The 24006-nt window shown below is 37.1% G+C and overlaps 2 protein-coding genes across 2 annotated transcripts; both read right to left on the bottom strand.

Moving 5' to 3' along the window:
* Positions 1-1869: 1869 nt before the first annotated feature.
* On the bottom strand, positions 1870-19149 carry kcnc4 (potassium voltage-gated channel, Shaw-related subfamily, member 4). The gene is made up of 4 exons (XM_039657871.2): positions 17943-19149; positions 8735-9662; positions 8043-8237; positions 1870-4036 (listed from the first exon to the last, which is right to left on the bottom strand). The coding sequence occupies exons 1-4, from the start codon at positions 18558-18560 to the stop codon at positions 3969-3971; spliced, it is 1809 nt and encodes a 602-aa protein (XP_039513805.2). The 5' UTR covers positions 18561-19149; the 3' UTR covers positions 1870-3968.
* Positions 19150-20350: 1201 nt separating this feature from the next.
* On the bottom strand, positions 20351-23159 carry hspa1b (heat shock protein family A (Hsp70) member 1B). The gene is made up of 2 exons (XM_039657866.2): positions 22935-23159; positions 20351-22560 (listed from the first exon to the last, which is right to left on the bottom strand). Exon 2 carries the CDS (start codon positions 22532-22534, stop codon positions 20618-20620), a length of 1917 nt encoding a protein of 638 aa, XP_039513800.2. The 5' UTR covers positions 22535-22560; positions 22935-23159; the 3' UTR covers positions 20351-20617.
* Positions 23160-24006: the final 847 nt, after the last annotated feature.

Here is a 24006-nt window from a genome sequence, read left to right as displayed (position 1 = left end):
CACTCACAAAAAAAAGCAAAAAAAAAAAAAGCCACAAACCAACTGGCCACTTATGCAGTTTCCCTTTCTGTTTTTTTTTTTTTTTTTCCCTTCTTCTCCAACTGGCCACTTCTGCGACCCGGCTAAAGTGGTGGATGAGCAGCTCTCCATGGTAACTGCACTCGACATTGCCATGACAACCCATTTTATGGGGAAAAAAAGCCAACAAAAGGGAAGGAAATACAATGGAATTAATTGGAGAGGGAGTGGATGACAGAACACATAAAACGCTGCCACCTTTTTCCCTGTGTGAAAGCTTATGCGTGTCACTCTCTTCAAACCTCAGACGCAGTGAGGTTATTTTGCGCATTCTAGACTGTTCAATCATTCCTCACGGCACACTTCCAGTGCTTCTGATACTCCTTCTACATGATGTATTCTGCTAAAGTATGCGAGATATTCTAGTAATCTCCAAATGTGAATATTATAGCTGTGGGGGAATAGCTCCTGAAACATATTTACTGTTTAGGTACATCAACAAGTGCATAAGAAAGTATTTGCTTTTCACTATTACTTATGAAGCTATTTCTGAAAGAGATCTTGATAGCCATTTCTTTTGATAAATATAATATTCACATAAAATGTTACGTATTTTGCTAGTTTAGATTTGGATATTGATTTGAAATGTTGTTCCAAAAATCCTCATTAGCAAAGTTATTGCAATAAATCCTCACTGGTTTGTAGATACGTTGGGTTGGAGACGCGAACGCCAGGTGGATTTTCAAGTGGAGGTGGTGATTGGATGAGAGCAGTTGACCAATGTAAGCTGTCCGGCCGGACAGCTTACATTGGTCAACTTCTCTGCGGCTGTACAGCCAAAAAAGTGAATGGACTTTTTTTTTAACTTATTATTTTGAGTTTCTGATGATTAAATCAATCTCCTTCATTGTATTAACTCACTTTTTCCAGTTCAATCAACTTAAAATTTCAAGGCAACCAGGTTACTTAATTTTTTAAGTTAAACCAACAATTTTTTTATAGTGTGCACAGATGAATACACAACACTATTTGACCAACAAAATGTCACAGCTGTCTTATAAAGACCTCAGGGAAATGTGTCAACTTGTGTAAAATTTAAACATGACGGTACATGCAAGTCGATGAGGTGAATCAATGGAACTCCACAACAATTACATAAATGTATCCACTAAACATTCAGACTCTAAACGTTGCAACCTCTTCCTGAGTCTCTCCGTAAGGCTGCACTCTGCTACTGGTTATTTCTGAGGTTTTGGATGAGTGAAATTTGCATGCCTTGTTGAATGGCAGTCGTCTGAATGGGCGAGGAGTAGCAGCTCATTTGCATATAAAGGGACACACACAAAAAGTCACGTTTTTGCTCACACCCAAAAAGGGGCAAATTTGACAAGCTATAATAAATTATCTCGGGGGTATTTTAAGCAGAAATTTCCTAAAAACATTCTGGGAACACCATAGATTCATATTACATCTTGTGAAAAGGAGCATACGTCACCTTTAAGGGTTAGATCAGGCAGAAATAGTAGTATGGTATGGGAACTATTGTGATACAAATATTGAGGAAGAGAGAGACAGACGAAATGTGGGAAGAAAGAGATGCATAGAGAATGAAGGAGCTAAACAACAATTAGTGGGACTCATCTCTCACAGTCGCCATGGAGATGGATGTGTATTCCACTCTGTTTAAAATTGTACAAGTGGAGCCAGCAAAAGCTCAGGTCTGCAATCAGACAGACGCACTGAGGCTTTGGCTCTCATTCTAAAATCAAATACACAAGAACATCTGTATTCCAAAACATACAGCAGCTCCGACACTGATGGGACACTGCTTGAAATAAAGCAGCACAAACCTCAGTTCAATATTTAGATTTTATTCGTATTCCTGCAGAGATGCATAGACACACATGCCTACATAATACAAGATATGAACTGCTTTTTCTTTAGACATATAACATTGTACATGTTTATCCAAAAGTTACAATGCTGTACCATATCATCTATTGGTGTACTGTATTAGCCTCTTTTTTAGCAAGTCACATCATCCCTGAAACACACAAACAAACTCACGGTTACTGGCTAAAGGCTGATACTGTTGGACTGTATAACTAGACAGTGAACGCACCTTCTTGATAGTGATACTCTGCAACATACAGCAGCACTGATATTTACATGATGCACTTTTTGGCTCTAAATAACATGTTTCACTTGAACTGTTGTTACGAAACATAAGGCAACTATGGCAGACAACAAATCGAAAAAAGAAAAAAAAAGCATCGCACAAAAAAAAGTTGTTTTTGTCTGTGTGCGAACATGATTGACATCTCAACAATATAAGCCTTTCAAAACAACAAATACTACTTTTTTGTGTCATTATTATTATTATTAAAATTAATATAATAAGTAGTATTACAAGACAGTAGGCACAACTTGGACAGGTTATACAGTGTGTACTCGCAAAATAAAAAAAAAGGTTAGATTCAGTGAACTAACATAGCAGAAGAAAGTTTTCAGAATTTGGTCCCATGTCAACCAGCGATGTTATGTATATTGATGATTTCAAATGCAAGACTTAATGTAATTTGTATTACAGAAAACGGTGGTTGGAAAAGCATTCAGCTGCTACTGTGTTCTGGAATAAATCTGCTTTTTAAACAATGTATTTTCTTTGTAAGAAACTGACTTCAAATAAATCAAATAAGTTTGGAATCCTGCTCTTGACGATCCTTGTTTGAGGGTTATTTGTACAGTGATTAATGGGCCATTCTTACAGTTGTGTTAGCTAGCCTGTGATCTCTGGAAGATACTGTACAGACACAGGGTGCTTTCTACTTTTGTCCAAATAAAGACAAGCTGAGAATTTGTATCCTGAGGGGAGACATGTTTTATGTATATTACTGGTCAAAAGTTTGTTTTTTGAAAGAACTGTTTATTTTTATTCAGCAATATTAATTAAATTGATCAAAAGGGACATTAAAGACTTTTCCATAGTTACAATTTAATTATATTTCAAATAACGTCTCGTTTACAGATGTAACCCTTGTTCCCTGAGTAGGGAACGTAGACGTTTCGCTATTCGAACTCGGAGTGACAACGAAAGGGAACTGCTGTTCTTTGGAACGTTCTGTTCATCAAAGAATCCTGAAAAATTAATAAATTCATAAAATCTTTAAGCAGCTCAACAGTGATAACATTGATAACAATAATAAATGTGTCTTGAGCAGCAAATCAGCATATCAGAATGATTTCTGAAGGCTCATGTGACACTGAAGTAGTTTTGCCATTACAGGAATACAATTTAATTTTCGAATACATTAAAATATAAAACCGTTGCGTTAAATTGTAATAATATATCACAATATTACAGTTTTTACTTTATTTTTTATCAAATAAATGCTGCATTGGTGAGCATAAGAGTCTTCTTTCAAAAACATACATTTTACAGACCCAAACTTTTGATCAGTTGTGTATCTAGAACAGGAACAGTACACATTTCTAATGGTCTCATAAGTTTCAGTATGAATTTGCACTTTTAGATAGATAATCTTGACAGGAAAGACAGTTTGTCCTCTAAAAGTCTCTAAAATGTTAGTCGCCAAAATTACTAATATTAAGTTATTTTGTAAATTTTCAGCATTAAACTAGCACTTACATTTATACAATTTTAATGGGGTCTCAAGCAACATTGATCATCATTAATATTTTAAAGAGTTACTTCGGGTAAGATTTTTATGTGCCCTAAATATAAAAGTACATTAAAGATAGATTTTGACCAAAAGTACTCTATCATGCTAATACATGCCTGGCAGCTTCCAAACGGACAGATGATGATGATCCACATTTTACCAGTCTACAGGGGTATCGCACCCTTGACTGAGATAGATGATGCATGACTAATGAGTAGATGAATGATTGGTGAGCATCTCAGAAGAGTCCTATCAGGACAAAGCCCCTCAGGTCAGGAAGCTGACTTCTGCTTGTGTGTAGTTTGCTGGGGACGTGAGAGTGTCTTTACAGCTCTCTGAAACAAAGACACAAAGAGAGAAAACATTTCAAACAAACTTACCATACAAATAAAAATTACTGCATGAAGTACATACACTACATGACTACTGTAAAAGCAATAAGAATACCGTAACTATTCAGTTACAGTATCAGCCAGAGATTTGAAGCAGGTGTCGAAGTGGAGATGCCTATCACTGAAAAAAAATATTTTCAAGATTTGTTATCACAACATTTTTTCTTTTGTCAAATCAACTTAAATAATTTATTTAGTTCAGATAACATATTATTTTGAGTTTTTGATGATTAAATCAATCTCCATTGTATTAACTCACTTTTTTTCATTTGAATCAACTTAAAATTTTAAGGCAACCAGGTTAAGTTAAACCAACAATATTTTTTTTAGAGTACAAATTTGTAGGTGTTTAAGTGGAGACGTCCCATTTAGTTTAAGCTATGGGGAATGCCTACCACAAGGTGAAAACTGTCCCAGAAATTCAATAGCAGGTTAATAAAGTATTAATATCTGAGACTGACTGATTTAAAGTGGTGTGATTTAGATCATTGAACCATGCAAAACTTTAGACAACAGCACTGCAGATGTTTTTATATAAGACTGTTCATATAGAAAAAGATTTCTCTGCCTATTAAAAAAAAAAAGACTTCTGGGCTTCAGATGCTTTGCAGTGAACTCAGAGACTCTGGGGAAGCCGTCGGGTTTGCCCATGTTGCTAATGCTGGAAACCTATTAGCATCAATTAAGTTGAGCAATACCTTTCGGGACAAGAAGCAGATCTATAACTCACATCAGGACTGCTGTAGATGATACCTTTCACTGGTGGATGACAGGCTTTTCACATAATGTAATTACTCACAAATCAAGAAAGAAGCCTTATTGAAAAAGACTGCTGGATGAGACAAGACAGTAGCCAGGGAGACTCTTGACCCTATCTTACACCAAAGCCAAGCAAGACTTAGACCAAGCAAAACTTGGTATTTTTTGCTAGTTTCAGTCCCACACATGGGCTTGCCAAACATGCCAAATATCAAAATTAAAAGGATTTAAAAGATTATTTTTGTGTACATAAACATATGGTGGAATCTGGTTTATCCCATAGGTTGTCTGCTTGCACACTTTTACCTCGTGCACGAGCAGTTCTGTTTGCGCTCTGGAGACGCGTCCCATCATGTAAATAGCGAATCTGCCATGGCGCGAACGCAACTGGAGATGAGGCTCTTGATTGGTTTAACACACGTAAATCCCAAAACACACCCATTACTCATTCGGAGAATGGGGACCCTTTTAGACAATTTTTCCCATTGTTAAACTAGAAAAATTGGATTTGGACACGCCCTAAGTGAACTTGGGCCCTGCACTTTAGATCATGAGCTTAGATCGTTAAAATAGGGCCCTATGTATTAATTACAAATAAACATGGCTTTATGTGTGTGTGTGTATTTTTCAGAAAACAATCTAAATATGCTATGTATTTAGCAAAATTGGCTTGACTTGTTTTCAGTTTTCATATGTTGCACATAACAACAAACAAAGAAGAAATGCCTAATGAGTCTCTGGCCTATAGAGATCATTCGTACATATTTATTTTTAACATCAGCGATGACATTTCCAAATGGATGGAGCATCTTTGTCTGGTGACGGAATTATTGCCTGTAATCACTGTTCGTTTTCTGACAGGAGCACAGCTGCTGTCGCTCTGCCCCTCATTGATTCACAGAGTGCATCTGTCTCCACATCAGCAAGGAAAATTGCATGCTTTTCACACAAACAAGAAATCAACCATCACAGAATGTCTGAACGGCTTAGACGACCTCTGTTGGAATCTTACAAGAATGGAGGGAAAATGAAATCAAAACAAACAAGCATGCTAACTGGTGGGATTAATATTCATATTTCGTTTAATTGTCTCTTGAAATGAAAATTCATGTTCATGCTACATCAACTAGTCATAGATGAGATCACAAGACTATATTTAATTATGCATTTATTAATTTATGGAAATATTAATCAATTTACCCATAAAACGAATACAAAAGTACACTGAAGCTCAAAATGCAGTAATGGGGGCATAATTATGGATTTTGGATGATTTTCCCCAGCTTTTCAGCAACAGACGCTAATTAGCTCCTGTTTTACATCAGCAGACGGGGCTATGTAAAAGGTGGAATGTTTGCTCAAGCAGCTCGTGATAAAGCGACTATCTCCAGAAATAGACTGCCGGCAACCTGTCAGAGCTTTGGGGAATTTGGGGGCTGAGGTGCAAGTCAGTCAGGCTCAGAAGTCTGACTTGACATCAGCCATTAATGAAGGATCTTGGGTTTGTCAAATGGATTTGCACAACTGTAAGCACATTGTCAGCTTCAAACTTTTTGCAAAACACTAAACACAATTGTATGCATTTGGCACAGAAAATTATCATCGTCGAGAGAGAGAGAGAGAGAGAGAGAGAGAACCTCATTTTGGCCAATAATGCAATCAGACTGCAATCAGACAGAAATTCAAGCCCATATTTTAAATGATCACCCAATTTTCAATGATGTCCAACAGTCATTCTGTCAACAATAGCCTGTACATCAAACATCAAGTTCTGATGAAAAACTGTATAAAGTGCCATTTGAAAGAAATTCAGACAGGGTGAAAGCCCCCTCATTCGTCACTCCAAAAGATTCTTCCCACGTTGCTTTGCAAATAAAAATATAGACTGTGAGGTTGACAAGGCCTGTGGCCAGATCTAGCTAGGCGGAGAGATGTTTCGTTTTTCTTTTTTCTCTGTACAATATCTAATTTTTTTTTACAATATTACTGTAAGCTTACAGTACAATGGTACGTTCAGTAATACTGTATGAAAACTGGAAAATGTTTTGTTATGAATATTTTGTTGAAATGTTCAATATTGACTGAATAAATATTTTCATTAGCCTGCACTATATGCACATGAAGGTGGTTGAAGTAAGGAGGACGCAGGATCCAAATGCAGCACACTCATTTATTAAATAAACTGGAAACTAGGCAAAGACTCAGGCAAGGAACAAGACTCAGGCGCACACAGCAACTAACATCAACACTACCGCTTCGAAACAAAACACACAAGAACTCACCAAGACTGGACTGAAACACAGCTGGCTTAAAAACAGGGGCAAACAGATGAAACAGGATAACAAATCTAAACAGGATAACAAAGTAAAGGGGGCGTGGTCAATGAGAAACACCTGTGAAGACTAATAGACATAATAACTGCTAAACGAGAAAAGACGGGAACACAGACTGACATCACAACAGCACAATTGGTGTCATCTGGTGTTGGTGAATTTATTTTTACACTTTCTCTGTGTAAATGCTAAAAGTGTTTTAGGCTGAGCAGCACAGGAGTGTTTAACTGATTTAAACAGACCATATGATGGTTGTGTTTATGTTATAACAACAAAATAATTTTTATAAGACATTGTATAGTTCTGACAAAAGTCAACTGTTCTAAGGGTGTTGTGCTACTTTGGTGTAGTGTTGTGCTAATTGTGTGGAGGGGTTTGAAAAAGGGGTTGTGTTTACTGTGAAAAGCATCTGTCAATTGAACAAAAATCAAAATCGCGTTGTGCGTGTTTCAGAACGAAGCATGGCATATGAATAGCTAATGAGCCAAGATTTCAGCTCACAGTAAATGAAAAAAAAAAAAATATATATATATATATATATATATACACACCTCCATCTCTGGATGTTTAATATTCATTTAGGATTTGAATACATAGTATAAAGTAAAATACTTAATTTTTAATTTACATTTATATTATATAGTGCAGTACTGCAGTTGAATTAGTTATATATCACTATCTTAGGGATATTTATAATAATAGTAATAATATGGACTATAATTATTGTTAGTCCACTTTAAAAATACTTTTCATTCTTTTATATTTTGACACTGAAAATGGGTTGACGCTCATATTTATCAGTACCATTTCTCCTCAAGGATAGGACTAAAACTCTATAGCCAGCAGTTCCCCTTTACCTGTGTGGATGGTGGGTTCAGCTCCACAAGAAAAGTCTCCAGAATTCAGCAGGAAGCAAGTTGCCTCTTTCATGGCCTTGTCTCTGTTGCGTGAACATCGGAGGGTCCACCTCTCGCTGGGAGAGAGCGGTTGGGTCAGACTGCAGCCCTCCTCTTCTGAAAGAGTAACGTTGGCATCGCCATTCTGCTTTGAATCTGACAACGGGATAAAAAAGACAAGTTTTCATGACAATGTTGGCCATCAAGAGAGAACAGATTTCAATATTTGCAGTGAATATAACATTAGTTATAAGAATTACCATAAACTGCACAGAAGTTTGTTAGATTTATGCTTACATTGAGAAAAAAAGTTTCCCATTAGAGTAAGAAAGTGAATTAAAGTGTTAATATAAACTGTATTTTTAAAATATATCTTGTTTTAAGGGTGTTTTAGGATCCATGTTAATATATTTAATGTAATTACTGTAAAATGTCCTGTGTAAATGTTCTGTTAATGATTTCAGGGTTACGTTTTGCATCGCCAATTGATTTAATCACTTGAAACAAATCTGATTTGATGATTTTGCGTTACTATTTAGTATTTTGAAAGAAATGGCTTTATATTCCAGGAGTCTTTAGCCTTAGTGTTCCATATAGTTTTATATATCCTCTCAGACATCACAATTGTCATGAAAATCCTGATGTTCTACTACCTGAGCGGTTTCTTCCGATGTTCTCCTCAGCGGCGAGGGGGCATGTGTCACTCTGTGTGCTGTTCCTTGGCGAGTCGCTTTCAGACTTCCCAAAAGAGGCAGAGTCCATTACCATATCCGGGTTTGGGTTGTGCTTCTTCTTCTTCTTGGGCAGCTTCTGCTTGGCCATAGCCAGCGAGTAGTACATCCCAAAATTGTTAACGATAACAGGCACAGGCATGGCAATGGTAAGCACGCCCGCTAATGCGCATAACGCACCGACCATCATGCCCAACCACGTCTTAGGGTACATGTCCCCATAACCTAGTGTCGTCATGGTGACCACCGCCCACCAGAAGCTAATGGGAATGTTCTTGAAATGAGTGTGTTTGCTGCCACTAGGGTCTTGGGGATCTGCACCAATACGTTCGGCGTAGTAGATCATGGTGGCGAAGATGAGCACCCCGAGAGCAAGAAAGATGATGAGTAGGCAAAACTCATTGACACTCGCCCGCAAGGTGTGGCCAAGAACCCTAAGACCCACAAAATGGCGCGTGAGCTTAAAGATTCGTAGGATGCGCACGAAACGGACCACGCGCAGAAATCCCAGAACATCCTTGGCAGCTTTAGATGTGAGCCAACTCAAACTCATCTCCAGATAGAAGGGCAGGATGGCAACAAAGTCAATGATGTTTAGTGTGTTCTTGATGAAGAGAAGCTTGTTTGGGCAACATACGATGCGGACCAGGAACTCGAAGGTAAACCAAACCACGCAGATTCCCTCCACGAGCATGAGCACTGGTTTGGTCTCCATCTCCTGCTTGATGGTCCCAGTGGTGTTTCCGACTGAATCAGTGCGATTAACAAGCTCATTAAAGGCCTCATGGGTCTCCAGGCAGAAGTTAGTGATGGACACCAGGATGAAAAAGAGGGAGACAAAGGCAATTATCTGAAACAGATAAATGTAGATGTAAGCAGATTAGACTAGAAATATGGCAACAAATATAGCTTTTCAAATATAGCAACATACAGCATATAGTTTTAGCATTCATTGGCCCATCCTCGACCTAACCAAAGGCTCTCTTCAGCAATGGTACCCGACAAAAAACCCTTTTAAATCCCAACATAACAGAACATTAAACACTAATAGATATTTCCCTATATTTCTGTTTATAACAGTTAGGAATAGTTCACGAATGGCATAATTTGCTCACCTCATGTTGTTTCAAACCTGTAAGAATTTCTTTCTTCTGCTGAACACTTCAAAATATATTCTTTTGTGTTCAAGTTTGAAACAACTTGAGGGTGAGTAAATGATGACATCATTTTTATTTTTAAGTGAACTATTCATTTAATTTCAACATTTTATCTACTTACACAGTCAAAACATGCTAATAGTTCATATAACTTCTTTCCAAGAGCAATGCAATGAACTTTCAGTCATATTTGAAGTAAAATAACTTGTTTTATTTCGTAAATTTCACATTTTCTGTATTTAAATGAGTTACCTAGCATCATGTTAGAAGAATTGAAAACACTTTTTGCAGCACTTGACAGAAACTATCTCACATCGTCCCCAGCCCACCACTTATCCTTATTTGTTGAGGCATATTAGCCTGCTTCCTTATTAACATACAGTATTATCTCAAAATGCACAACTGATGGCCATTTCTTTTTCCTTCATTAGCAAGAAACAATTAAATTAGCCCAAATTAAGCTCCAAATTATCTCTAACAATGATGCCGTGCAGAGTTTAACGAAAATTATCCATTTAAATTATATGAAATCAACAGCAGCTAGATGAATCTATGTTGGCTGAGTGGCAATTGTTCTTTTTTTTAAGAAACTAAAAGAGAAAGAATATGTGAAGAAAGGATGGAGCAGCAAAGCATGGGCGTGTTTGGGGTTGGGTAACCATGACAACCTTGTCACACCAGCACCACACAGTTGAAGACTTGTTGTCACGCTGATCAATTTCATTTGTGTTTGCATTTTTACAATTAATTGATCTACTTTGTATTACTGCAGGCTGCCTTAAGATTTTTTTGAAAAGTGTTTGAGGTAATAACGCAAGGAACCATGAGAAATGTTTTTCCAAAAAGTCTGCTTACACAATGCACTAGTTCAAATATATAGAGAACCAAAGATGTATGACAGTTATCTGTTCCAGCAGCCCTTTCATTTCACTCCTTATTAAAGTGCTTCATTGAGTACTTCAATCAATAGCAATGTGGTCACAAAAACAGAAGTGCCCTCAGAATTAAACCAGCAACAATTACAATCCTATTCAGGACCACATGATAATAACAAGTCTAAACCACATCCTTTTAACTTTTACCATCATAATTTAGGATTGACTGATGTTTACCATCAAAATGGATTCTGTTTAGCTTTGTATCAAAGCTAAAAATTATTGTACAATAAGAGAAGAGATGTTCTACTTTTACTTTTATATTAGTATAAAGATATTTTGTTTCTAAAGTCGCGTGTAGATTTTTTTAAAAGGAAATTTCGACCACATGGATCTGACTTACACTAGCACCTTAACTCATACTAGCTATTCATGCCTATCATTTTGTGCTTCACAAAAAAGCAGACACCATATTTTCAGTAATGTGTGAGGCGTTGTTTTGTAGAAAGGGACTCTAAGCTAAATATTTTTGTTCTAATGAGGTAATGGGGAAATAATTTACTCAAGCTGCTCTCGCACCCCACAGAGTGCTATTGTTACAACATTAGCAAAACCTTTCAGAGTGCTGAATACAAACAGTTTAAGTGGAGTTGTAAATTGCTGGACAGATGGGTCGTTGCACATTTATCCAGCATTATATCACATGACAAAACACACATTATAAATACACACTATTGCAACAGTTCATTGAGAATAATTAATTAAACAAAAGCTAATATCCAGTGCAACTCTCTTGTATGCTAATACCATTTTTTTCCAATACGAAAAATTGATATAAATACATGAAAATCTGAGATAATGAAAATATGAGCTAAGATCTTGAATCTGAGCACTAACAGTATAAGTGCAGACAGGTTATGTATTGGTTTCTACACTGTGCTAAAAATGTATTAAGGCCAGATGGCTGTTAACTTATAGTATTCATTATAAAAATTAACAATGATTGTTATGTGAGTTCATTTAGATGTAGAAATCACTATTTTTGAGTGATTCATTGAAATCAATTTTACGATAACTGCTACTAAAATCTTACAGTACATCATAAAATCGTTGAATAATAGCTGCAAATTTGTAATGACGCATCCTTTCACAAACACATCTGCACATCCAGATGTTTCTGCTTTATCTATGACAAGTAAATACCGTTCGGGTCAGAAAGACTTTTAAAAAAAACGCCTATTAAGCTTACAAATGCTGGAAATATTTGATTTAAAAAAATACAATAGCTGAATTTTTCAGTATTAATCCAGTCTTCAGTGTTGCATGATCCTTCAGAAATCATTTTAATATTCTGATTTGATCCTCAAGAAACATTTCTTATTATAATAACTGATCTTGAAAACAGTTGTGTTGCTTAATATCTTTGTAGAAACCAAGATACTTTTTAAAAATAATTCAAAAATGTAAAGTTTAAATAAACAGATACAACATTTTGTAACAATATAAAGGTCTTTGCTGTCACTTTTGATCAATTTAATGCATCCTTGCCTAATGTAAAGCGCTTTGAGTGCCCAGAAACGTGCTATGTAACAAATTATTAATAAAATAAAAAAATATCTTACTGACCCCAAACTATTGAACTGTGCATATGTGAGTGAGAGAGTGGTAACGAGAGAGAGGGAGAGAGAGAGAGAACATGTTGCTTGTGTCTGTGTCTACTTAGATAGTCTCCCATACCAGCTGTTCACTAGCCTCCAGCTCATTTTGTATTTAGTCACACCTCACAAAGACATTTACCCATAGAGCAGATGTCACATTCTAGTCCGCCTGTGTGAGCAAACCCTTTCCATGGAAAATAATTCAAGCCTGCAATAACTGTTAAACAAGTAAAAACAATGTTAGCAAAAGTAGGAAGACTCATATAGAATAAAGGATATAAACTCTCTAGCATTCAAGTCCTCAGGGGAAATGTGCTAGTACTAGTCCCTTATTCACAGAGGATAGTTGTAGCTTTGCCTAGGGCTGGATAAACAAATATTTTACATATCCATCACTTTAATAATGTCTTTTACAAAAATTGTCACCCTAAATTGTCAACTTGTAGCTCAAACAGTATTACACTGTGCTAGCAACTTCAATGTCAAGGATTTGATTCTATAAGAATGCATTAATGGATACAATGTTTTGAATTGCAATGTGTTGCTTGGATAAAATCATCTGCCAAATGGATAAACTGTAAATGTAATTGTGTTGTTTGGTGAACATGGCCATGAATGTATATCTGCAAGGTTTCATGTTATTGTTTTGTTTAATATTTTTTTCATGAAAACCATTAGTGGACATTTTCTCATATCATTGTCTCATATCTCATTGATACTTTCACATATTCAAATTTGCCATATCATGATAGGTCAAATGACATGTGAGAACTGTGATGTGATGTTGAGAGCTTAATACAAGTAAGGTATAATTCTAAGCAAAGCTTCAATATGCCAAATGAATCATGACACTGACTGCCAAAAAGGTACTCCCTGTCTCCCTCCATGGTTTATATTGTTCCTAAGCTGCAGACTGCAGGGAACTAAAGCAATTACATACACCAGGGATGAATGAAGTCACTATTACTTTGTCTGTCATACAACTCTGAGTCCAGTGCCAGTAGCCCATAAGCTGTTGTGCCAAGCATTTCTCCAGAGAATCTGTCTTTTCCCGGCATTAACAACAGTGTTAGTGCATTTGATACATTTCTCAGCAATGGCTTTTGTGTGTGTGAATGCTCATTTCTGAGAGTAAGAACATTATTTAAATTATTCCCATATTTACATACATATTACATATTTATTCCCTCTATGGTCTACAATGATTTTAGTTTTTCTATTTGACTATATTTTTACTTAATGTTACATAAATGTTACATTAAATTAAAATATAAATCTTCAAAAAAAGTCAGCATGAACTGTTCAAAATTTTGGGGTTGGTAAGATTTTTTTTTAACGTTTCAGATATAAGTTTCTTATACTTAATAGGGCTGACTGCATCTATTTGATCAAACAGTAAAAACAGTAATTCTTTGTTGAATAGAAGGTATGAAATAACAGTATTTAAGTCACTTTGTTAATATTAATCATCATTAATCAATTGAATGTTTCTTTGCTACAGGTACCAGCAGTGTAATGTTCCTTATCTTTTATTGTGAATGATTCATCACTGCACATTGGAGGAACAAATAAGGTTTGCATTAGAACATTTACATCAAAAAGTAATATCTTGCTCTGCTAATACAATGACTTCTAATAAACGATTTTCTCAAAAACAATCAGCCTCAACATTACAAAACCCCACTGCAGTGAGCGTGTCATTGCAACAAGTCGTGAGTATAGGTCTGTGAGCAAGTCTAGCCTGTGAAAGACATCTACATTTTGGTTTATCTAAATGCCAAATGGTTTACCATACTTCTAAACATACAAAGCCAACCTGTTGATACTCTGTAGCACAGAACTATGAAACTGCAAGACTCGAGTCTGTTATTTACACTCTCTCATTGTGTTCATATAAGGCTTATACCGGAGACCACTGCTCGCTGCATATCTGGACCAGCTTGTGCAGGTATAAATTCTCTGTCCATTTTATTAGTTCACGATGTGGTTGAAACAAGGAGGAAGCAGGATCCACATGCAGCACACTTTACTCAACAAACTGAAAACTTCACAAAGACTCAGACTAGGAACAGGGCATCCAACATAGACAGTAACACAAGAACTCAAAAGGACTGGACTAACACAGGGCTTAAATACAAGGCCGAACACATAACATTGCAACTAGTCTTTGTTGTTGCATTAAAGAAAATAGATCAGAATAACAAAAAAAAAACGTTAATAAACAAATAAATCCCAGTACAATTGGAATTAATTGCTTGAATATTAACAATACAATTTGTAATAATAAATAATTATTGTAACTAGTAAGTATATTTATATTTAATCATTTAGAAAACGCTTTTAGTGACTTACAAATGAGAACATAGAAGCAACTATAACAAAAGGGCAACAATATGCAAGTGCTGTGATCTCTCCCGGTTTATTCTAATGCCGTATATGTATAATTCATACTCAGTACTTATTTGAGTACGGACAATGTAACTACGTGACCTTAAAATAAAGGGCAACTCAAAAGAATGTTTTTGAAGAATGTTGGCAACGCATTGGTTCCCATTGACTTCCATTCTATGGGGTCACTGTGATTTTCCCAAGACTAAAACTCCTGGATCATATTCTGTCAACATCCCTGTCTGAAAATGTAGTCCTAACTCTATCCCCACTCCTATAACTTCTTCCAAAATCAGAGGGAAATGATAGGTGAATAACACTGATGTGTCTAACACTGGTTGTAAGCCTTAACTTGACATAAACTATAAACTTGTCCCTGAAATCTTATTGGTTCATTGAAATGTTGTTCAAGGCACACACACACACACACAAAATTGATCCAGGACTATGTTTTACTTGGTGAAATCATGTTCACCCATATTAGATGGGAAAAAAAGTAAAATGGAAGTCAATGGGAACTGAAACTGTTTAGTGACATTCTTCAAAATATCTTATTTTATGTTTTCATCAGACAAAGACAATACAAGTAGACTTATTAGACTACATTTGGCTCAAATTATTATTTTAATAGGGTAAGAAAATACACTTTAAACGTTTTTAAGATAAGATCTTATCTGGGAGACAAGATATACAAATAAATGTTTGCATTGTTTCTATCTCTTTCCATTTCTCCTCTGCTGTTTGGATCCCGTGATTAATAAAAGCCCTCATAGATCGATTTTCCTCTTTTCTAACTGTATTACATGGCCCGAGAAGCTGTCAGTATGGTAACATGAGCCCTGCAACCCATAATGCTCTCAAGGCAGAGATAATTGAGAGAGCCGAAGAGCAGCCTGGTCCAAGAAACCCAACCATTTGCTCCATGTCGTTTCTGGGTGATTGGAATATAATGATGTCTTGTTTGCGCAGAGAGGTTTATTCTTTAGAAAGTGTATCTGTTCTGTTTCACCTTTTTCTTCCCTATTACTGGTTGTCTTAGAGGCATGATCAGCATCTAGTCTGTCAGGCCTGTGTGCTGGATATCATCTAAATTAATTAGGAAAAAAAACAAACAGCTAGCTTAATAGTGATGAAGTGATAGACCTGCAAGGCAATGGCTCAGCTGTGTAGATGTTAACAACCAAAGCAGCTCAGCTGTGACAAACACACTGCATATCAATGAAATCTGATGTCTGTTTTGTAGCCTAAAGAGAAAAGAGACACATTGTATGAGAGCACTGTTATTTGATCTATTTTAAGTGACCTCTGTGCCAAACAACTAAAGAAATTACTGACTTTTAAATTTCTCTAAGGGGAGAATTGATTTCCTGGTCAAAATAAAGGAGCCAAATGGTCCAGGGTTCAATACTGCAACAGAGATTCAGTCCTACAATAAAAAGCTTTCATATTACTGATTTAAAAAGCTCATTACAGTAGTGCTCTGCCAAGGGTGCTTGCTTGTGATTTAATTACAGTTTTTAATTTAGCTTAAAAAACTCAGATATAAAAGACATGATTAGCTATAAAATGCACAAAATAGGCGTGATAACAATCCTTAGGGCAAGTTTGCCATCAGTTTTATCGTTTTTATAGTTACATACACAATTTCTATTTCAAATAAATGCTAATCTATTGAACTTTCTATTCATCAAAGAATACTGAAAAAAATATAATGGAACCGTTTTCATCATTGATCATAAAAAATATCATGGTCTAAATATCATTAGAATGCTTTCTGAAGGATTGTGCCATTGAAGACTGGAGAAATGGCTAAAAAAGCAGCTTTGCCATAACATAAATAAAGAAATAGTGAAACGTTTTATAGAGTCGATCCTTCTCATCATCTCATCATCATTTGATGGACTTAAAACTGACATATCGACATTTTAAAAGCATTTTAAAGGCACTGTATCCATGCTCTCTAACCTACGCACAAACCTTAATGACTAAACATTAAGCCTCAAAATCTAAAGATCACTCCTCTGACAGAACCCTCATACACATTCTCTGTCTGGTTTAAGGCCATTTAAATCACTAGTAAATAACCATTAAAGGAGACAAATAGACAAATCTGAATGTTGCCCAACTTTTATGGACATATGACACCAATTAAACATAAATCATTTTGACTCTGTAGGATCACAGAAATGTCTCCAAATGACATTCATCCATCACAGCAAGAGGATTTCACACTTCTGACATGAGCATGTGACACATTAACACTAGAGCAGGTGCCATCTGGGTGAGTTCATGTGTGTAACAGTCAGTGTGAACCAGGTGCCGCTCAATAGACAGTTGGTGCTGATTGTGTTTCAATGTGATCATGAATTTATTCAAAACTAACTTACAAATTGAGACTAAAGCATGAAAACTTGAATGGCCCAACTGCAAATGTTTCTAATTTAGACGTGCATATTGTGATCAGGCTATTGCTCATTCCTATTGATCATTCCATTCCACTCCCAATACCTTTTTTTTAAAGCAATAAAGAGACAATATTCACACAGGTTGGAAGAACTCTTGGATATGTTTACTATTATCTCAAATAAAATTAATCTATAATGAAAAGTAGTCAATTTTTAACATGAAATGTCTGTTTCCCCCCTTAAAGGGTGCTTTTGGACTGTCTCGTCCTGCAATTGTATTTAACAATTAAAATCAAACAATAAAGTCATGTTTTCTACAGTTGGGGATGTTGTCTGTTGAACTGATATTCAATTCAATTAGTCATTAAAGCTATTTTTATGACTACTTTTAATTAGTTATGAAATTTTATGTTTCCCCTCATTACAACAATAATGTAACATTCTTTAACATTCTGATACCCAAGAAATAACATAATTTGATAAAGGTAGCCTATAGAACAAAAAGTTTGCAAAGGAACTTGTTGTAGGCTATTATAGAGTACTAGAGTATAAGGATCACCTACTTGACCATTTGTTGAAGAAAATAAAACATTTTCAAAGGCCTTATTTTTCCCCCTATTCTTGTATTGTGAATTCCAATCTCTTACCCGGGCTGCACGCGAAGAATATGGATCTTCAAAGAGCGCCCATATTTTTGGTTGCCAAACTTCACAGCATCCCCTGGAGCGGTCAGGGCTGTCCTCAATGCCGAAGCGTCTGGGCAAGTCCTGGTCGTCCTCCGCATCCTCCGGGTCTGGCGGCTCGAATATATCAAGCGCCTCTTCTGCGTCCCTGTGCTGGCGATAGGTCATCCAGCAACAGGGCTCCACGTCCGTCTCGTCGATGCCCCAAAATGCCAACTCCTCCTCGAACAGAGGGCCGCACACATCCGCTGGGCAGTGAAGCTTGCCAGTCCTGTAGTAGTTCAGCACATAGGCAAATATGCCCGGGTGTCGATCAAAAAATAATTCGCTGGTGGTGGGCGTCTGCACCATGTCTGCGTCCGGGTTCACCTGGTTGTCCGTGTCGGCGAGCCAGGCGAGTCTCGTGCCCGGTATGGTCTTAAGGGTGCTCCTGTAGGTTTCGTGGCGCGTGCCGCCGACGTTGATTATGATTTTGTCCGAGTCTTCGCCTCTGGCCATCTCTTCCTTCAGACATGATTTGGAAGGAGGTTTATTGCCTGACTTGCGCCCGCGGTACGACGAAACACACACCGAGCTGATCATAGATTTCGATGGAGAAGCTTTTACCTAATAACTCTCTTGGCTTTCTAAACCCGCGCAGCTGTCGTCAGTTCTAAAAGTCGAACAACTGTAGAGAGTTTGCGCCGTCACCATGACCATCAGAGACGCGAACAACCACCTGTTAACGGAGAAACTCTCAGTCTATGGGAGGATGCTGGCGTGTATCCTCATTCATGGGCACTTTGACACTATAGTAAACACCAAAACTTGAGTAAACCGTCCGCGTATCACGACCGAATTAAGCGCGCGTGCTCAGGCATTTATTACATTTGCAAAGATATGCAAAGAAAAACAGAGTAGTTCAAATAAAAGTCAGACAACTCTAAAAATGCCCTCCAATTTCATCTCTTTCAAAAGTCTGGTCACCTCGTCGTTTAATTATTAGACAACCCTAAATCCCATCCTGCGCGCGCATTATTCCTTAATCACAACAATTAGGCTAATTTACAAAAAAATCTTGCCGAATAACGTCTTTGATTGTACAACAGAATTAGGCCAAATCATCTGTTGCTGTAGCCTATCATCAGTTTGCTGGAAAAGATCTGTTGCATCTTTGTGACAGTCAGGCGACACAGCCCATGGGAGGATGATGATGATGATGATGATGATGCTCCAGCGTTTCAGTAACCCTTAACGCGCTGCATTACGTGTGATTATAAGCTCAATTTGATTATAGAGAAAAGATTCAGTTTACTTTTACGCAATAATAACGTATTTCTGCATTATTTAATATTTTAATAGTCTTTTATGTAGCCTACATTTAGTCTATAAAACTGTATTTGTGTTATTTGTGTCTATAAATCTGTATTTGTATAAAACTGTATGTGTGTTATTGTCTGCCAAATGCATACATGTTATTCTGGCATTAAATTATGCAACAACAAAAATAAAAAATAAAAACCAATTGGTGCATGGGAGTCATGCTTGACGGTAAATTTGACATTGGAAACTCATTAGTTAATTTTCTTTAGTTTTTATTTTGCTGTTGAAGAAGCAAATGGGAAATATATATATTCTTTATATATATATATATATATATATATATATATAGCATGATATGTATATTCATACACACACACACACACCTACACATATAGAACAAAAACACAACACTTTTGTTTTTGCCCCCATTTTTCATGAGCTAAACTAAAAGATATGGTAGGTAAAAGAAGACAAAATGCCTATTTCTCAAATATTATTTACAAATCTTTCTAAATCTGTGTTAGTGGGTAACTTACTTCTCCTTTGCCAATATAATCCATCCACCTCACAGGTGTGACATGACATATCAAGATGCTCATTCAACAACATGATTATTGCACAGGTGTGCCATAGACTGGCCCAAAATAAAAGTCACTCTAAAATGTTATCAGTTTTACCACACAGCACAATGCCACAGATTTTGCAAGTTTTGCAGGAGCGTGCAATTGGCATGCTGACTGCAGGAATGTCCACCAGAGCGGTTGCCAGTGAATTGAGTGTTCATTTTTCTACCATATGCTGTCTCCAAAGGCATTTCAGAATTTTGGCAGTAGGCTACATCCAATTGGAAAATTAATGAAAAACTAAAAATATAAATGAATAAATATGGTATTTGACCTTTTAGGTTTTAATCAAGTTGATCCAGGTCTTCTGTTAACTAGTGTAGTGGAGTTTCAGTCTGTGTTACAACGTCATCTAGTGTACAAACTGAGGTAGAGCAGGTTTATCATCATACATTTTCTACCTTGCCCTTTGATAGAGAAAATACTGGTTTCATTAGTTTTCATGGTTTAAAAATTGCATTCATTTATTCTTAAATAAATAGTACATAATAAATATGTTATATAATAAAACATTCCATAATTTATTCCATTTCATTAATTCACTTATCAGCTGACACAGCTGAGTATAGCTACAATTTGTCTTACAACATTTGAATTCAAGCACATTTGACAATATGTCTCATATGAATCTGGAAATCTGAAGTGAAGCCCCCAAATCCTTTTTTAACATTAAAAGTAATATTGCACAATATAATAAGGCAGATTTTCCTTTCTTTAATCCACCTCTTCAATGGTGGGGCCCTGTGTTTCAGACTGGGCTTGGAATCCACAGCCACCAGCCGGGGGAACTCCTCCTTGATACAGCCGAGCGGTGATTGGACCACACACACTTTCCAGTTCCTTTTGATGGTGCTCATACTCTTCCTTTTCAGCCAACTGATTGTTCTCCAACCAAGTGATAACCTCCTCACACTTATCAATGACCTTATTCTTCTCTTCCTCACTAATCTTTCCTTTCAGGTTTTCGTCCTCAACGCTGTTCTTCATGTTGAAGGCATACGACTCTAGAGCGTTCTTCGCTGCAATCTTCTCTCTCTGCACCTCGTCCTCGGCTTTGTACTTTTCAGCATCCTGCACCATTCGCTCGATCTCCTCTTTGCCCAGTCTACCTTTGTCATTGGTAATGGTGATTTTGTTTTCTTTTCCTGTGCTCTTGTCAACAGCAGATACGTTCAGGATGCCATTGGCATCTATGTCAAAGACCACCTCGATTTGGGGAACGCCTCGTGGGGCCGGGGGGATCCCTGTGAGCTCAAATTTGCCGAGCAAATTGTTATCTTTGGTCATGGCCCTCTCGCCTTCAAACACCTGGATCAGGACGCCCGGCTGGTTATCAGAGTACGTAGAGAAGATCTGCATCTGCTTGGTGGGGATGGTGGTGTTGCGTTTGATCAGAGCAGTCATGACTCCACCTGCGGTCTCAATACCCAGGGACAGAGGAGCCACATCCAGAAGCAACAAGTCCTGAACGTTTTCCGAAGTGTCGCCCATTAGGATGGCGGCCTGCACCGCCGCTCCGTATGCCACCGCCTCGTCTGGGTTTATGCTCTTGTTGAGATCCCTGCCATTGAAGAAGTCTTGCAAAAGCTTCTGGATCTTGGGGATCCTCGTGGAGCCGCCGACCAGAACAATTTCGTGAATCTGAGACTTGTCCATTTTGGCATCTCTTAAAGCCTTCTCAACTGGATCAAGAGTGCCTCTGAAGAGCTCAGAGTTTAACTCCTCAAAGCGAGCCCTTGTGATGGAAGTGTAGAAATCGATGCCTTCAAACAGGGAATCGATCTCGATGCTAGCCTGAGTGCTAGATGAGAGGGTTCTTTTAGCTCTTTCGCAGGCCGTGCGAAGCCTTCTCAATGCTCTCTTATTCTGACTGATGTCCTTCTTGTGCTTCCTCTTAAACTCTTCAACGAAGTGTTTTACCATCCGATTGTCAAAGTCTTCCCCACCCAGGTGAGTGTCCCCTGCTGTGGCTTTCACTTCGAAGATCCCATCCTCAATCGTCAGGATTGAGACATCAAAGGTGCCTCCACCCAAGTCGAAGATCAGGACATTCCTCTCTTGTCTCCTGCCCTTGTCCAGCCCATAGGCAATGGCAGCGGCTGTAGGCTCATTGATAATTCGCAGCACGTTCAAACCGGCGATCACCCCCGCATCTTTGGTTGCTTGCCTCTGCGAATCATTAAAGTAGGCCGGGACCGTGATGACAGCATTATTGACTCTCTGACCCAGGAAGGCTTCGGCGACCTCTCTCATTTTGACTAGGACCATGGATGAGATTTCCTCAGGGTAGAATGTCTTGGTCTCTCCTTTGTACTCAACTTGAACTTTTGGTTTGCCGTCTTCGCTGATGACCTTGAAGGGCCAAAGCTTCATGTCTGACTGGACCACTGGATCATTAAACTTTCTACCAATCAGCCGTTTGGCATCAAATATTGTGTTGTTGGGGTTCATGGCGACCTGGTTCTTGGCAGCATCTCCAATGAGTCTTTCTGTGTCTGTGAAGGCCACATAGCTTGGAGTGGTTCTGTTTCCTTGATCATTAGCAATGATTTCCACCTTGCCATGCTGGAACACTCCCACACAGGAGTAAGTGGTTCCCAGATCAATGCCAATGGACAAACCTTTAGACATCTTGATTATTTATAATGAAATATCACCTGCAATACAAAAAAGTCACGAGTTATTATTATATTAAATAAGAATAATAATAGTTATTAGTATTAATATCAGTGTAAAATTATATATATATATATATATATATATATATATATATATATATATATATATATATGACTAATTAAACATTTTTTAAAAATCAATAATCAAAATAATCAAATTTTATAAAAATTTATTTTTTATATTAATATATAATAATAGGCTATATATAAAATAAATAGATTAATTTATTATAAATTACTTTAAATAATACCAAAAAATCTACTTCAAAATCTACTAGCCTATCATAGGCTACATAAAAATATCTAATAATGTATATTTCAAAAGTATTGGTCTAACTCAGAGAGTCACTTACAGGTTGTGCGAGTTTGTTATAGCGCTTCAGAGAGAGGACTCTTCTGCTCAGCTTTGCTTCAGTTGCTCGAGTTTTCTTTTCTTGACTGCCTCGAGCGAGTGACACGCTGCACTTTATACCCCCATGCTCCTTCTAGAAATACCAGACTTCTCTTGACTCTGGTGGTAACTTTAGAGGCTGAAGAGCCCCTAAGTTTCCAGGCGCACACTGATGATCTAGTACTGCGGTCCAAACACAGAAATAACAAGCTGCAGGCAGCAGGACCGTGGGTTATGCAACCGGTGGGTGGGGTTAGACAACGTTTCAAAACAAGATTTTTTCTTTTAATTTTATAACTTTGTGTTTTATTTCAAATGCTATTGAATTTGGTAGCTAATTATTTTGTCATTATTCAGGAGTGAAATATTTGCTGTTACTAGCCTACTTAATTTCCAGCCCTTGCCAGTATGGACTAAATCAGTGTTCATTTTGACAGCAAATTTTGATTTAGTTTTAGTCTGTCTTTTGGCTAAAATCCCATTAGTCATCTGAATTTAGTCATCCCATATTTTAGTCATCTGAATTGTTTTAGTTTTAGTCTAATTTTAGTCGACTGAATACAGTACACTAAGATTTTAGTCGACTAAATGCACAGTAGGCTAGATTTTGTAACTAAATTATATGGGTTTAGGTAAATGTGTTAATATAGAATTTCTCTCAAATTTCCAAACCCATATAGGCTACTCCCGGAGAAATATTAAAGGAGTAGTTCACTTTAAAAAAAAGCTTTTGCTGATAATTTACTCACCCCTATGTCATCCAAGATATCCATGTCATTCTTTCTTCAGTCGAAAAAGAAATTAAGGTTTTTGATGAAAACATTCACCACATACTAGATTTTTCTCCATGTAATGGAATCCAATGGGAACCAAACGGTTCAAGGTCCAAAAGACAGTTTCAGTGCGAACTGCAAACTGTTCAAAGGGCTTTAAACGATTCCAGACGATGAAGAAGGGTCTTATCAAGCGAAACGATTGCTCTTAAAAAAAAATAATAACAAAGTTTAAGTTTTATAAGCTCAATAGTCACCTTG

This window comes from Pimephales promelas, chromosome 14 (genome assembly GCF_988280905.1).
Source record: "Pimephales promelas chromosome 14, fPimPro1.hap1.1, whole genome shotgun sequence".
In the NCBI taxonomy this organism is placed as follows: Eukaryota; Metazoa; Chordata; class Actinopteri; order Cypriniformes; family Leuciscidae; genus Pimephales; species Pimephales promelas.
The sequence above is the reverse complement of the archived record's forward strand: the minus strand, read 5'-3'. Positions and strand labels throughout refer to the sequence as shown.

Excerpts from the sequence above, each read along its gene's own strand:
- kcnc4 (XM_039657871.2), bottom strand. The coding sequence starts at position 18,560 with ATGATCAGCTCGGTGTGTGTTTCGTCGTACCGCGGGCGCAAGTCAGGC. Across the intron at positions 9,663-17,942 it reads ATTCTTCGCGTGCAGCCCGG|ATAATTGCCTTTGTCTCCCT; the intron begins GTAAGAGATTGG and ends TATCTGTTTCAG. Across the intron at positions 8,238-8,734 it reads CATCGGAAGAAACCGCTCAG|ATTCAAAGCAGAATGGCGAT; the intron begins GTAGTAGAACAT and ends TCCCGTTGTCAG.
- hspa1b (XM_039657866.2), bottom strand. The coding sequence starts at position 22,534 with ATGTCTAAAGGTTTGTCCATTGGCATTGATCTGGGAACCACTTACTCC.